Source organism: Pimephales promelas, chromosome 20 (assembly GCF_988280905.1).
Source record: "Pimephales promelas chromosome 20, fPimPro1.hap1.1, whole genome shotgun sequence".
NCBI classification, from domain to species: Eukaryota; Metazoa; Chordata; class Actinopteri; order Cypriniformes; family Leuciscidae; genus Pimephales; species Pimephales promelas.
In genome coordinates, this window is record NC_142788.1 from 15,979,313 (window position 1) to 15,993,558 (window position 14,246).

Sequence of the window (14,246 nt, forward strand, 5' to 3'; positions counted from 1 at the left end):
CACAGGCGTGGTTCAAATGCGGAAGGTTTTATTTTAATGTCAGTTCTCTAAACTAACTAACTAATAGACTCGTATGGGAAGCCTCTAGAGAGGTGCATCTCGGGGACAGGTTTATCTCATGGGGGAATGTTTGAGTAAAACTTGCCCATGTCTTAGGACATGCTGGGACAGAATATGCGGATCCTCAGCGGGCGATGGAGAAAACAGCATGAAACCTGACAGTGACTGTACGGGCGGAGTAGTACCCGGTAACACAGATGATCGTTACGCGCAGCCTCAGCCACATCCACCTCAGCCTCCGAGTTCGCGCCCGAGTCCGAAGAGTGCTGTTTATACTGCTCTATGGGACTTTGAGGCACGCGACGAACAGGAGTTGTCGTTCAAATCTGGTGATATGTTCGAGATTGTCAACAACAATTCCGGTGACTGGTGGACTGCGAAGAAAATCGACTCCTTCGGCAGTGTAACCACCGGCTATGTTCCGTTCAATTATATGGCGCGAGCCGAATCCGTAGAGTCTCAACCGTGAGTTTCAAAGCTACTTTTGAAAAGTAGTTTGTTAACACTATTACAGACAAACAGCGCGTTTTTATTTCAGTATAACTTGTTAACGTTGTGGTTATTTCAGCAAACAGTTTCTGGTTTCATTATAAATTAGATTGATTTGTGAATTCGACTGATTTCTAGAAGATTAAACAGTATAAAACTTAGTGATTCAATTATACAGATACTAAGCGAGTTAGCAGAAAACAACTGAAGTTGTCTCAGATTCTTAAAGGAGTAGTTCACTTTTGAAAAAACTTTTGCTGATAATTTACTCACCTCCATGTCATCCAAGATGTCCACGTCTTTCTTTCTTCAGTCGAAAAGAAATTAAGGTTTTTGATGAAAGCATTCCAGGATTTTTTTTCTTCAATGGGAACCAAACGGTTCAAGTTCCAAATGAGAGTTTCAGTGCAGATTCAAAGGGCTTTTTAAACGACACCAGACGATGAATAAGGGTCTTATCTAGGACCCTAGCACTGAAACTCTCATTTGTACCTTGAACCGTTTGGTTCCCATTGAAGTCCATTAAATGGAGAAAAATCCTGGAATGCTTTCATCAAAAACCTTAATTTCTTTTCGACTGAAGAAAGAATGACATGGACATCTTGGATGACATGGGGGTGAGTAAATTATCAGCAAACAGTGAAGTACTCCTTTAAAGTGTGCTCTTGACTGAGCTCGAAACAAGCTCTTATTTATGTAGCATTAGACACCTCTCTTTTACAGTTTTGTAACTTAATTTATGACATTCGCCCATCAATCCATGTCAAGTCAAGTATTTAGCGCTTTTCACAATATAGATTGCATCAAAGCAGCTTCACAGTATCAATCAAAATATATTATTAACAATGTTCATTTCTTAGTGGAAAAACATCCACGTTTGGTAGAGCTGATTAAGGATATTACTAATTGGTTAATTAATTTGAATATCCCCATGCACTAGCCAACTCTGACTTACACCAACTATGAACACATCTTCTGTTCTATCATGAATGCCTATTGAAGACGAGTAAGCCATTCAGAGTAAGGGTGGGGAGGCTGCAGCCAGGTGTACTTGCAATTTCCTGTGCGATTTCCCCCCCTCCCCACAATTCCCGAATGCATGCTGAAGCTGTCAAGGTTAAAAAAGAAATGTAATAGTACCATAAAAAATGTCATAACGTCGCTTAGTACTGATGCTTTAGGTGAAGAAATGACACAAATGTAAGTTGTTATTCACTGAAAATATTTTCCACCAGTGAGATAATAACAAATGTGAAGGATTAAGGCCTGTTCACACTAATAACGTTAAATATAAAGATAACTCTATCGATAGTTAACGTGACAGGGTCACACCAATGGACACCAATGTCACACCTTTATTTTAAGCATGCAGTTATGTCATCTGCCTATGGATTCTGAATGGCTGTCGATGTTTATATCATTCATCAACTGTAAATATTGCTCTGAAAATGATTTCAACAATATCATTATCTGTGTCATTATCGGTGTAGCTGTGATGTGGACTTTCCTATTTTCATAACTGATTATTAAGACTGTTCTAGCCCTTGGTGTGAATGGCCCTTTACTAAGTGAACTGAGACACAGTTGAATGGAAGAAACTGATTGTCTGTTTCGTGAATGAATCGTTCAGACCGTTTAAAGAATCAGTTTGGTGATTGATCCATTGAACTGATCTGATTCAAATGAATGTGATTTAAATAGTGGAGGATTCCAAATTATTCATACATTAATAACAACTATGCTATCAACTGTACCCTAAAGGAAATTATACTGTACAACCCATGTGTTTTCTGTATCTTTAGGTGGTTTTTTGGAAAGATGAGCCGTTTTGAAGCATTGAGTCACCTCATGTTTTCAGGAAATGATAATGGATCCTTCCTTGTACGAATCAGTGAGTCTGACAGCACAGGCTTTGTGATCTCAGGTTTGTCATCATTAGTGAGTTTTTCACCGCATATTAAAGCTGCTATAGACCATTTCACAAGATGTAAACAACACTGGTCCAGAAGCACTTCCTGTTTCAGTTTTTTAACACTACATAAAAGCTGGGATAAAATACAACCAACAGAACATTTAAAACTGAATCAAAAAGTTAAACAAACATCTTTAAGATGTTTTCTTTACATGTGAAATAAAGAAAACAGTTACAAACTGAAACAGGAAGTGCTTCTGGACCAGTGTTGTTTACTTCTTGTGAAATGGTCTATTGGAGACTGAAGTTCTGAATCTTCTCTCCTAGTGAAGACACAGGACAATGCAAAGCACTTCAAGATCTACCAGTCTGGTGGAAAGTTCTATGTGGATCCATCTCCTACATTCGCCAGTGTATTAGAGGTGGTTGAATATTATAAAACTCACCCATTCACCACTTCAGACCAACTGAAGCGACCCTGTATTCGGGTGAGACTCTTTTCTTCCAATTTTCCCCCATTCTCTTCTTATGCTTGTTTTTCAATCTCCCTTATTTTCACATTCTCTTTCAGTTTTGTCATATGAGGAAGTGACTGAAAGAGTTTCTTCATTTTTATGAGAACACCACCATTTGCATTAGATAGGCTACAGTAAATATTTGCAACTTCAAGAAATTCATTTTTCAGTCCTCCAGTAAAAAAATGCTAATATCTAAATGCAAAGCATCAAACCCAGTAAATATGGAAGGTGTATCTGTTGCATTAATAAAATGAATTGCATTTGTAAACTTCCTGACACCAATGACTCATCTTCCTGTAGAAAAAGCCCCGGCCTGAGAATCTGCCACCCTCCACAGTCGATGAATGGGAAGTGCCTAAAGAACAACTTAAATTAGTGAAGCTGCTGGGTAGTGGCCACTTTTCTGAAGTTTACAGCGGCATGTGGAAGAATCACACTAAAGTGGCCATCAAAATCCTCAAGAACAATGGTGAGCTCATCTGTGCTACAGAGCAGCGCTAAAAATAAGAATGTAAATGTTGCACAGCAAAATAATAAATAAGGGGCCATGACACACCAATCCCACGGTCGACAATCGACCAGCGTCGGGCTAGTTTTTGCGGTGTGTTCCACATATCAGCTGTTGTCAGCTTACATCAGCAGGAGTTCAGCATATTGAATTGTCATCGGTGAGAGATCATTGGCTGGTCAGTTTAGCGGGCGAGTCAGTACACCAAAAAAAAAAAAAAAGTGATAAAAGCACTGAGCAATCCAAATTCAACAATGTATTCATAACAACATGAGCCGCCTGGAATAAAAAAGTGATCAGCGCGATTGGTATTGATACCTGCTGATATACACTCACCTAAAGGATTATTAGGAACACTAATACTGTGGTTGACCCCCTTTCGCCTTCAGAACTGCCTTAGCACATTCAGGGCACGAAGCTCCCGTTCCACAACATCCCAAAGATGCTCTATTGGGTTGAGATCTGGTGACTTTGGGGGCCATTTTATTACAGTGAACTCATTGTCATGTTCAACAAACCAATTTGAAATGATTCAAGCTTTGTGACATGGTGCATTATCCTGCTGGACGTAGCCATGAGAGGATGGGTACATGGTGGCCATAAAGGGATGGACATGGTCAGAAACAATGTTTTGGTGAACTCTTGCAAATTTGGCGAACTCTTGCAAATTGTAGCCTCTTTTTCCTATTTGTAGTGGAGATGAGTGGTACCTGGTGGGTTCTTCTGCAGCAACTGCCATGTGATTGATTGATTAGTTAATTGCATTAATGAGAAATTGAACAGGTGTTCCTAATAATCCTTGAGGTGAGTGTAGACAGTTTATTCCCTACATGCAGGCGCAGAACGCACAAGCTAGTTGGCAGCCAGTTGTAGTCCTTTAAGTGTGTTCAAGTGCAGCTTTTCGGCCCAGACGTAGCCAACGCAAGGCGACAACATAGTCAGCTTTTGTCTCCGCTAGTCCTTTGACGTCTGCTTGGTGTGTCACAGACCTTTACAAATGCAACTTGCAAGTTTGATAGTTTCAACTCTGCCTGCTCTTTTTATCCAAAAGAACTTCTGGCTGTGTTTAAATGTGAAAATAATTCAGTTTTGTTATCTGAAAGTCTGAAGCTTTAAATGAAGAAATTAGGCAAACTGCAATTAAATCATTCAAAAATATGAGAGGACCGTCATCTTAATCTTTTTTTTTTTTTAAAGATAAAAACTTTTTCACGTCGATATTACAATCTTTGATTCAGAATGGGCAGTGTTTGTGGGGAAAATGCTGAATGTAACCTTTTAATAGCTTTAAACACATGAGTGTTTATGTATTCATGTACTTGACACTGACAGCACAAGTTAATGCAGTGGATCAAAAGAGGTTTTTGAGTGCCTTAGAATATACACACTATTAAAAATAAACATTTTCATAAATCTATCTCAGGAAATAGAATAAACCCAAACCAGTGTTTGAAATAAAGAGAACCCCAGGATTTGCTGGGAAATCTAGCTTTTGCCACTTATAGTGTTCCGCAATTAAAGGATGACATGGATAGGCAAGTTTTTTGCCTGTCCATGTCATCCTTCAATGTGACATTGGGCAAAAATCAACTGCATGATACAAACAAAATAAATGTATCCTTATGAAGGTAACCACCTGCTTTGCAGCCTTAGGGCATGAATACAGCCAACGGTTTCAGATTGTACATTGCACACATTACTGGTGAGGTTAATGTGAGCTGAGGCTGAACACAATGTAAGTCATGCAGAATGGCAGTGATCCTCAACATTACACTGGTAAATCTGCAACTAAATACCTCAAACGGAAAAGAAAGTTGCTGATTTTGTAATAAATACTAAATATATTTTTATAAATAAAAATACATATATGTGCAATAAATAAACATCATAAAAAATAATATTTGTGTCTATTTCTTTTTCTTTTTTTTACCACAGATTCACTGAATCAGAAGGACTTTCAGTTGGAGGTGCAGATCATGAAGCGTCTGCGTCATAGGCACCTGATTTCTCTCTTTGCCGTCTGCTCTTCCTCGGCCCCGTTTTACATCATCACTGAACTAATAGAGAAGGGCGATCTGCTTAAATTCCTCAGAAGTCAGTCACTGTCCCCTTGATAAGACTGATGTCTTGCATTGATCATGCTGTGATTATGCTGTCTCACGTTCTCAATCTTAAACATCACTCCCCATCATTCAGGTCAAGAGGGTATGGCATTGAACATGGAGTCCCTGATCGACATGGCAACTCAAGTAGCAGATGGGATGGTATATTTAGAGGCACATAACAGTATTCATAGAGACCTTGCTGCAAGAAATGTCCTAGTCGGAGAGGGAAACGTCTGCAAAATTGGTGATTTTGGCCTAGCTCGAGTCATTAAGGTGAGCAAACTGATTTTTTTGCTGATTTTCAAAATGTGAAGCTTCAAAATTTGGATCTTAAGTGATTGATATAAATAATTTGTGTGTGTGTGAGTGAGATACTGAATATGTGATAAACTAGTTAGTACAAAAGTAATCAAAAAGTATTCAGATTATATTACAATTGTACAGTATAATGTAATAGATTACGTTTATTACTATTACACACTACATGTGTGTGTGTATTTATATATATATACATAAACACGCATACCAACATGCAAACAAAAGCGAGTACCGGCCCCTTATTTTGTCAACTTCAAGTACTGCATCCTGGAAATTACTCTTGAAATTGTTTATAGGGACATTTGCTTCCTGCTTTGTTGAAATATCAGTAGGGAACATGGTTTTGTGAATTAATATTTCTTTGGTATGTACTATGAAACAGAACAGTCAAATTTAACCAATCACATTGCAAGAGGGTCCGTGTATCATCCGATCATTTCATTTCCAATTTGAAATGAAATAAGCAGAAATGAGAAAACGAAAACCTTCCGCTGATTGGTCAAGTAAATCTGAGCATGTGACATCATCAGTCGTCGCTCAGGTCTGTTCAACAAAATAATAGTCCTCAACGTTAATCTCCCATTAAGGATGTAATTTGTTTTTTTGAAAACCCAAACAAATCTTTAGAATCTACCGGTAACTTCTTTAACCTTGTGGCAAACTTTTACTTTCACAAACAAAGGTTTCTTAAGAAAATTCCTACTTTTAAAGATTTCTTATGTGAAGTAAAATATTTGAAGAGTTCAGATGCAAAAGCCTCTAAGTGCCATTTGAAATTTTCTTCTAGAATGATGATTTTTATCAAGCTTGTATATTTAAGTTCAGTGATCTCACTTAAATGGCAATGATAATTACCTATTAATTGTTATTTAAGTGAAATTACTGAACTTAAATATACAAGTTTGATAAAAAATCATCATTAAAGAAGAAAATTTCAAATGGCATTTAGAGGCTTTTGCATCTGAACTCTTCATTTATTCAAATATCTAAGAATAATTGATAATAGAAAATGTATTTCTTTTTTGAAGAAATATAGAGATAGTTTATGTACCATGATTAATATCTGTTTGCCGTTTCTTTTTCCCTCCTTTTTTCTTCTTTGTTTAGCTCTTTTCTCTGCTTTATTAAATATATATATAAATATAATTTAAATATATTAAATAATATTAAATAGTAGGCTGACACCAGCCTGTTTTATTTAGCTGTGCGGAGTTAAATCTGTGTGGTGCTGCGCTTGACAGTGTTGAGCGGGTGAGGCACAGTAGACCAGTGTTCAGTCAGCAGTCACAACTTTTCTTTTAGACAGTATAAGCTACATTTCGGACACTGGATGGTCATTGCAAATACTGTAATCCAATCGGCTGAGGGTGGGTACCGATGATGGTGAAATAAAATTTTACTGAAACTGTAATCCAGTGGCAAGGTTGAGCTATCCAGTGGGCCATCCTCTGCTTGGAGACAGCCTTTCCCTTCTGCTGGCCTCCGTAACAGACAAAGAGCTGGTCTGAGGTCCTGATGCTTTGAGTTCTGTCCACGTTCATATGCAGAGCACGAACGGGACAGAGAAAAGCCAGGGCTAGGTCTGCCTCCTCCAAAGGCAGCGCTTGCAGGTTCACCACCTGGTCTTTGAGGAAGTGGTAGGAACCTTGGGCACATAGCCATGACAAATCAAATGATCGGATGATACACTGACCCAAGAGCGATTTTACAATCATTTTTAAGTTCTCTTCAGCGCATGCATTTGTTCTATGAAGTTGTCTTTTAACGAGCCTGTTTATATATGTGAACAGGAGCCTGTTTATATATGTGATGACAAGAAAATACCATTTAAATGGACCGCACCTGAGGCTATCGGTCATGGCCGTTACTCAACTAAATCTGATGTTTGGTCATTTGGGATTCTCCTTTATGAGATTGTCACACATGGAGCCATCCCTTACCCAGGTCAGTTTTCATAATGTTTTGTCAGACTAGTGAAAAGAAAGCCTACAAATAGGCCTTTAAGTGTTTATTCTATTGTACTTTATCTATTTGCGTATGTAGATTTAAGTTACAGTACAAATAAAGGGGCGTTTTCAAGAAAGCCAGAAGATGAGTGAGTCATTTTATTCCTAAAAACATGGGAAAAAAATCCTCCTGGCTGTTGACAATATTTTCTGATTTCTGGAGTGATACAAAAAAATCCCTTCTGTATAAACCTCAAGAAGTCAACAAGAATTCAGATTTCTGTTCTAGAAAAGTATGCAAATTTTTGAATCTTTAATTAGATAATGCCTCATTTGCATATTCAAACTTAACATTTCATAAAACTTTAAATGGAAAAATGTTTGCGATGCTAAATGTAATCAGTGTAATGTAATCACCTCACAGCCTTCACCCAAACATGAAAATGATGCTATTAATGGCTCACCCTCATGTCGTTCCAAGCCCGTAAGACCTCCGTTCATCTTCGGAACACAGTTTAAGGTATGTAAGATTTAGTCCGAGGGTTTTCTGTCCCTTCATTGAAAATAAATACATGCTATAGGCTACTGTCCTTGTCCAGAAATCATCAAAGTAGTCCATGTGACATCAGTGGGTGACATCACCGGAAGACAATACAATGCTGAATAAAGTCGTAGCTTTTGTTATTTTTGGACCAAAATGTATTTTTGATGCTTCAAAACATTCTAACTAACCCACTGATGTCACATGGACTACTTTGATGATGTCTTTATTTCCTTTCTGGACAAGGACAGTACACCGTATACACAGTTCCAATGGAGGGACAGAACGCTCTCAGACTAAATCTAAAATATCTTAAACTGTGTTCCGAAGATGAACGGAGGTCTTACAGGCTTGGAACGACATGAGGGTCATTAATGACATAGTTTCCATCTTTTGGGTGAACTAACCCTGTAACATTTGAGCCTGTTTATTCAAGCCATTATCTTCTTTTATAGGTGTTCAAAATGCTGAGGTGTATGATCTCGTCACAAAAAAACACTATAGAATGCCTTCACCAGCCAAATGTCCACAGATCATTTATGACATCATGCGATCTTGCTGGAGAGCAGAGCCAGAGGACCGTCCCACTTTTGAGGATCTGAAGCTTGATCTAAACAACTATCAAGACAGCGTCTGTGGTTACTCGGGCAAACTGCACAGTTAGGTTCCACTCCTTGCAAACATCCTGAGGCCAAGACTGGCCATGAACAATTGCAACAGACAGATGTTACGTAAAATCATCTTTGAATTATCCTTGATGGATTGGATGGACTGTAGATTAGTTTTCAGATGAGGAAGATGTGCACATGAATCACTTTTTGGGAGTGCTAAGGGCAAATAATGATGTATTTGTGTTCAGACTTAGAGCAGAAATTACTGACTGAGTTTAATGAGACAGATGCTGTAGTTGTTTTTTTTTTATATACATATATATATATATATATATATATAATAAAAAACCTTGTTCTTTGGTAGATTAGACTGAACTGATCACGAAAAGACCATGAAACCATTTTAAATTTGTAATCAACAATCTGTTCTGGGGCAACTATTATTTTATTTTTTTATGTATTGAATGTATGGTCCGTGTACATTCGTTTTTCGATTTGATATTGAAAGTAGAAAAATGAGAAAACGGCTCATTTATTCTTTTTTCTTTTTTCCAAAAAAAATGTAAAAATGAGAATTCGGCTTGATTTTTATATTTTTATGTTCAGGGATAGAAAAATGTGGGCGCACATGAAACGCCCCTTTCTGCTGATTGGTCAACCATAGATCAACGCTTTCCGTTCTTCCACAGTCCTCCGCTGCTGGACGGATTCTTAAAGTGTTTATTACAAATAAAAACTCTCTAATCCAACAACCGGACTGATGCTTGACACAAATCGCGCTGGGCAGGGCCTAGAAAGGGTTTTCTTCTCTATAGGCATGGATTTGACAATATACACTAGAGAAATATTAGCTGATTATTTCAGAAATATTATGTAGATTATCTCGCATCTGCACCCACATGACCCATCATTAGCTTCAAAGCTGGGTAACCCACTGGACAGCACGCAGACCAGTATCCATTTAAGTGTAAATATGCAGCAGTCATAACTATTATTTTAGACTGCACATTGAGTTTTGGACAAGGGATGAAGCTTAAATATGATAGATATGAAAAGATATAAATTGCATTATTTAGTGTCAATGTCACAGCGCATCTATTTAGGTTGTTATTCTATTCGTTTTTTTTTTTTTTTTTTTTGGTTTGTTTGTTTTTCATAGCTTATAACTTTTACAGCTTATTATGTTTACCTTTGCAAGGGCAATTATTCTAATATTCTTTTAAATATTGGCTATTTGTCATCTTTTATACAAAAATGGAAATTTAATCGACAAATTCAATTAGAATAATAAGACAATAAGCTGTTACCAATCAAATTAAATTAGTATCTTTTTTTACAGTCTATGGTATCAACCAAAGAAGCTGCATCTGAATTCTGAACTGGCATGTAGCCCTATTAGCCTACTATTAACTGTTAAATGCTGCTCAGAGGATTTACACAGTAATTACAATTACATAGTATTATGATATTAACGTTTAAAATATAACATTTTGAATAGCCTTTTAAATATGAAATTAATGACAAAATGAAACAATACTTAGATTATGAGAGTAAGACCCCCAGTAGGTGGCAGCACGTAACTGTTTCTAGTCAGTCAGTGAGTCATTCATTCAACCGATTCAACCGATTTGGGACATTGAATCATTGAATCAAGAAACCCCTTTCTAGTCCCTGCTCAGCGTGATTTGTGTTAAAGAATCAGTCTAGCAGCGGAGGACTGTTATTCTGTGGAAACTGTTAAAAACTGTGGAAGAGCTGAAAGTGTTGATATTTGGTTGACCAATCAGGGGCCAAAGGGGCTTTTCATGCGCACCCACACCATTTTTCCATTTTTATCCCTGAACATAAAAATATAAAAATCAAGCCTAATTCTCATTTTTTATTTTTATTTTTTTGGAAAAAAGAAAAAAGAATAAATGAGCCGTTTTCTCATTTTTCTATACTTTCAATATCAAATCAAAAAACGAATGAACGCAACGTACACGGACCAATATATGTAATCTTGTTTTTTATTTTTTTTCCTCTTCTCAAGCCTTTAATTCAAATGGAAAAAAATCAATAGAGAGGTATAATTACATCACACAAGTGGAATTATACTAATAAATATGAAGCTATGAATGTCAAAGAACATGTACAAAATGCTATAAAACAACAAGACATGATGCTGTATGTTGATTTGAACACTTTAAATTGTGCTGTACTGTCGTGATATACTTTATTGTATTTTATAATGCATTGTATTGTTAATGTTTATTGCTGTTCACCAAAACAAATTACCAAAGAAAAAAAGCACAGACACACAAACATGTTAGAGCTCCTTTGTTTAAAAAAATTCTAAATTACCTCATGACAGGTACAAGGTACAGGTGTGTGTGTGTGTGTGTGTCTTAATTGAGATTAATTGCGTAAGAAAACAATGATGGGAAAGGATTGCGATCATCATGCAAATATCTGCAAATTCAAAGTTCTAAAATAATTTTGATTTGTTTTGGCAGATGTAATACTCTATATTGATGCAGCAGGTAGTAATTGATCACTGAGAAATGTTCTATTAATTAAAATGCAAAAAAAGTATTATTTTCAAGGTGAAAAGGATTCATTTGCCTTGATCCACGCCGAAAAAAAACGTCAAAATGTCACGTTTTAATGAAGTAGCCAAATTAGTAGGCTAAAACGTCTAGGCTATTTTTCCGGCGTCCCCCAGCTCCTCGTTTAAGCAAAAGGTTCGCTAAAACAACGAATTACATCGACGTTAAACCACGTTAACCGTGTTAACCATAACCTTTTAAATACTCGACCTACCGTTGCTTAGCAACGGGAAGAAACTCCTGTAACTTCAGTGCCGTTAGCACCTTAGTGCTTACAGATTAGGAGACATTAGTGTGTTTGCTGCATTTGTAATGTTATACATTTAAAATAGGTTAACATCCGGGTATCTCTCCACTGGAATGTGTTAACGCAAACGTGTAAGTTTCACGTTTGAAGGGGTTAAACCGTGACATCTACACGTTTTCCAAAGTGGACCGACGTGATTATTTCACGTCTTGTCGTGATACCGGGTTGCGATATATTATCGCCAGTCCTTTTGGCGAATATAGAGTTTAAACAAACACAAAGAGCAAAATTATACATCCATCAAGTTAATATTCAAACTTACCGAAAGTTTGTGGGGTCGATGATGACGCTGTGTTTTAAGAATAGACTAGAATGAAGTGAAGAGTAGGCTAAAGGCGATTTATTGGTTGATGTATTCTAATAAGGCGCATGGCAGCCATCATCTATAGGCCTACTGGCAGCAGCAGGTCGATCGTTCACAAGTTAAATATAGAATAAATGTATTTGTCATATCAAATTAAAACCTGACGTTTCAATTGTGCCCTGCTGCCCACGGGGGTTTGATTGACAGGTGGCCTGGCCAATCATAACGCCGCATAAGCAACTTTGTCCGACAACAAAGCTGTCAGTAACGTCGGTGGATATGAACTTGAAAACAGTATTGTTTAAATTACTTAAATGACAATATTCGAAAGTTAGACTTTGTTTCATATCATCAGTAAGCTGCTTTGAACTCTCTCTCGTAATCACTCGGTGTACGTTAGTCTTTGCCCCGCGATGTATTTTTCACTGCGTGAGTGCATGAGAACATGATATGCGTGACTCGTGACCCGCCTGGCTCGTGGCTCGTCACATAAGCTACTAAAAAAGGCGGGTCTTTGCGAACGTCTCTATTAATGATAATGATTCCATGATAATGCATGGAATATAACAAGGGAAAGTGCCACTAAATAACAGGGCTAATTTGTGGGGGACGTTGCGTGGTAAGGCTTTGGTAATCAGATGGCTTGCAGTATCTGCTCCACAACCAATCACGAAAGGGGTAGCCTACCACTGTCGTTTTTTTTTTCGGGTCGAAATTTTGAGTTGCTCTGATCTTCTTGAAATTATGGATTCTAATAGAGGGCCATGGGACTTAGACCTGAGTGCAAAAATGGAGGCTCTAGACCCTTCCAGAGCTGAGATATTGAGATCACACGTAGCATTTATGCCATTATAAATATATCAATATCTCAGCTCTGGAAGGGTCTAGAGCCTCCATTTTTGCACTCAGGTCTAAGTCTCATGGCCCTCTATCAGAATCCAGAGTTTTGAGAAGATTGGAGAAACGTAATTTTTTGCCCGAAAAAAAAAAAACGAAAGGGATACCACTGTCGTTTTTTTTTTCGGGTCGAAATTTTGAATTTCGATATCTCAGCTCTGGAAGGGTCTAGAGCCTCCATTTTTGCACTCAGGTCAAAGTCTCACAGCCCTCTATCATAATCCAGAGTTTTGAGAAGATTGGAGAAACTTAATTTTTCATCCAAAAACGAAAAAAAACGAAAGGGGTAACACTGTCGTTTTTTTTTTCGGGTCGAAATTTTGAATTTCGATATCTCAGCTCTGGAAGGGTCTAGAGCCTCCATTTTTTCATTCAGGTCTAAGTCTCACGGCCCTCTATCAGAATCCAGAGTTTTGAGAAGATTGGAGAAACTTAATTTTTCACCCGAAAACGAAAAAAAACGAAAGGGGTAACACTGTCGTTTTTTTTTTCGGGTCGAAATTTTTAATTTCGATATCTCATCTCTGGAAGGGTCTAGAGCCTCCATTTTTGCACTCAGGTCAAAGTCTCACAGCCCTCTATCATAATCCAGAGATTTGAGAAGATTGGAGAAACTTAATTTTTCATCCAAAAACGAAAAAAAACGAAAGGGGTAACATTGTCGTTTTTTTTTTTCGGGTCGAAATTTTGAATTTCGATATCTCAGCTCTGGAAGGGTCTAGAGCCTCCATTTTTGCACTCAAGTGAAAGTCTCACAGCCCTCTATCATAATCCAGAGTTTTGAGAAGATTGGAGAAACTTAATTTTTCGCCCAAAAACGAAAAAAAACGAAAGGGGTAACACTGTCGTTTTTTTTTTCGGGTCGAAATTTTGAATTTCGATATCTCAGCTCTGGAAGGGTCTAGAGCCTCCATTTTTGCACTCAGGTCAAAGTCTCACAGCCCTCTATCATAATCCAGAGTTTTGAGAAGATTGGAGAAACTTAATTTTTCGCCCAAAAACGAAAAAAAAAAACGAAAGGGGTAACACTGCCGTTTTTTTTTTTCGGGTCGAAATTTTGAATTTCGATATCTCAGCTCTGGAAGGGTCTAGAGCCTCCATTTTTGCACTCAGGTCAAAGTCTCACAGCCCTCTATCATAAT

At 37.5% G+C, this 14,246-nt stretch overlaps 1 protein-coding gene across 1 annotated transcript; it reads left to right on the plus strand.

Annotated features, from left to right (window-relative positions):
* Positions 1 to 9: 9 nt before the first annotated feature.
* ptk6b (PTK6 protein tyrosine kinase 6b) lies at positions 10 to 11,682 on the plus strand. Its single transcript, XM_039653075.2, has 8 exons — positions 10 to 525; positions 2,352 to 2,473; positions 2,789 to 2,949; positions 3,280 to 3,448; positions 5,423 to 5,581; positions 5,684 to 5,865; positions 7,701 to 7,854; positions 8,853 to 11,682. The coding sequence occupies exons 1-8, from the start codon at positions 119 to 121 to the stop codon at positions 9,059 to 9,061; spliced, it is 1,563 nt and encodes a 520-aa protein (XP_039509009.1). The 5' UTR covers positions 10 to 118; the 3' UTR covers positions 9,062 to 11,682.
* The last annotated feature ends 2,564 nt before the right edge of the window (positions 11,683 to 14,246 follow it).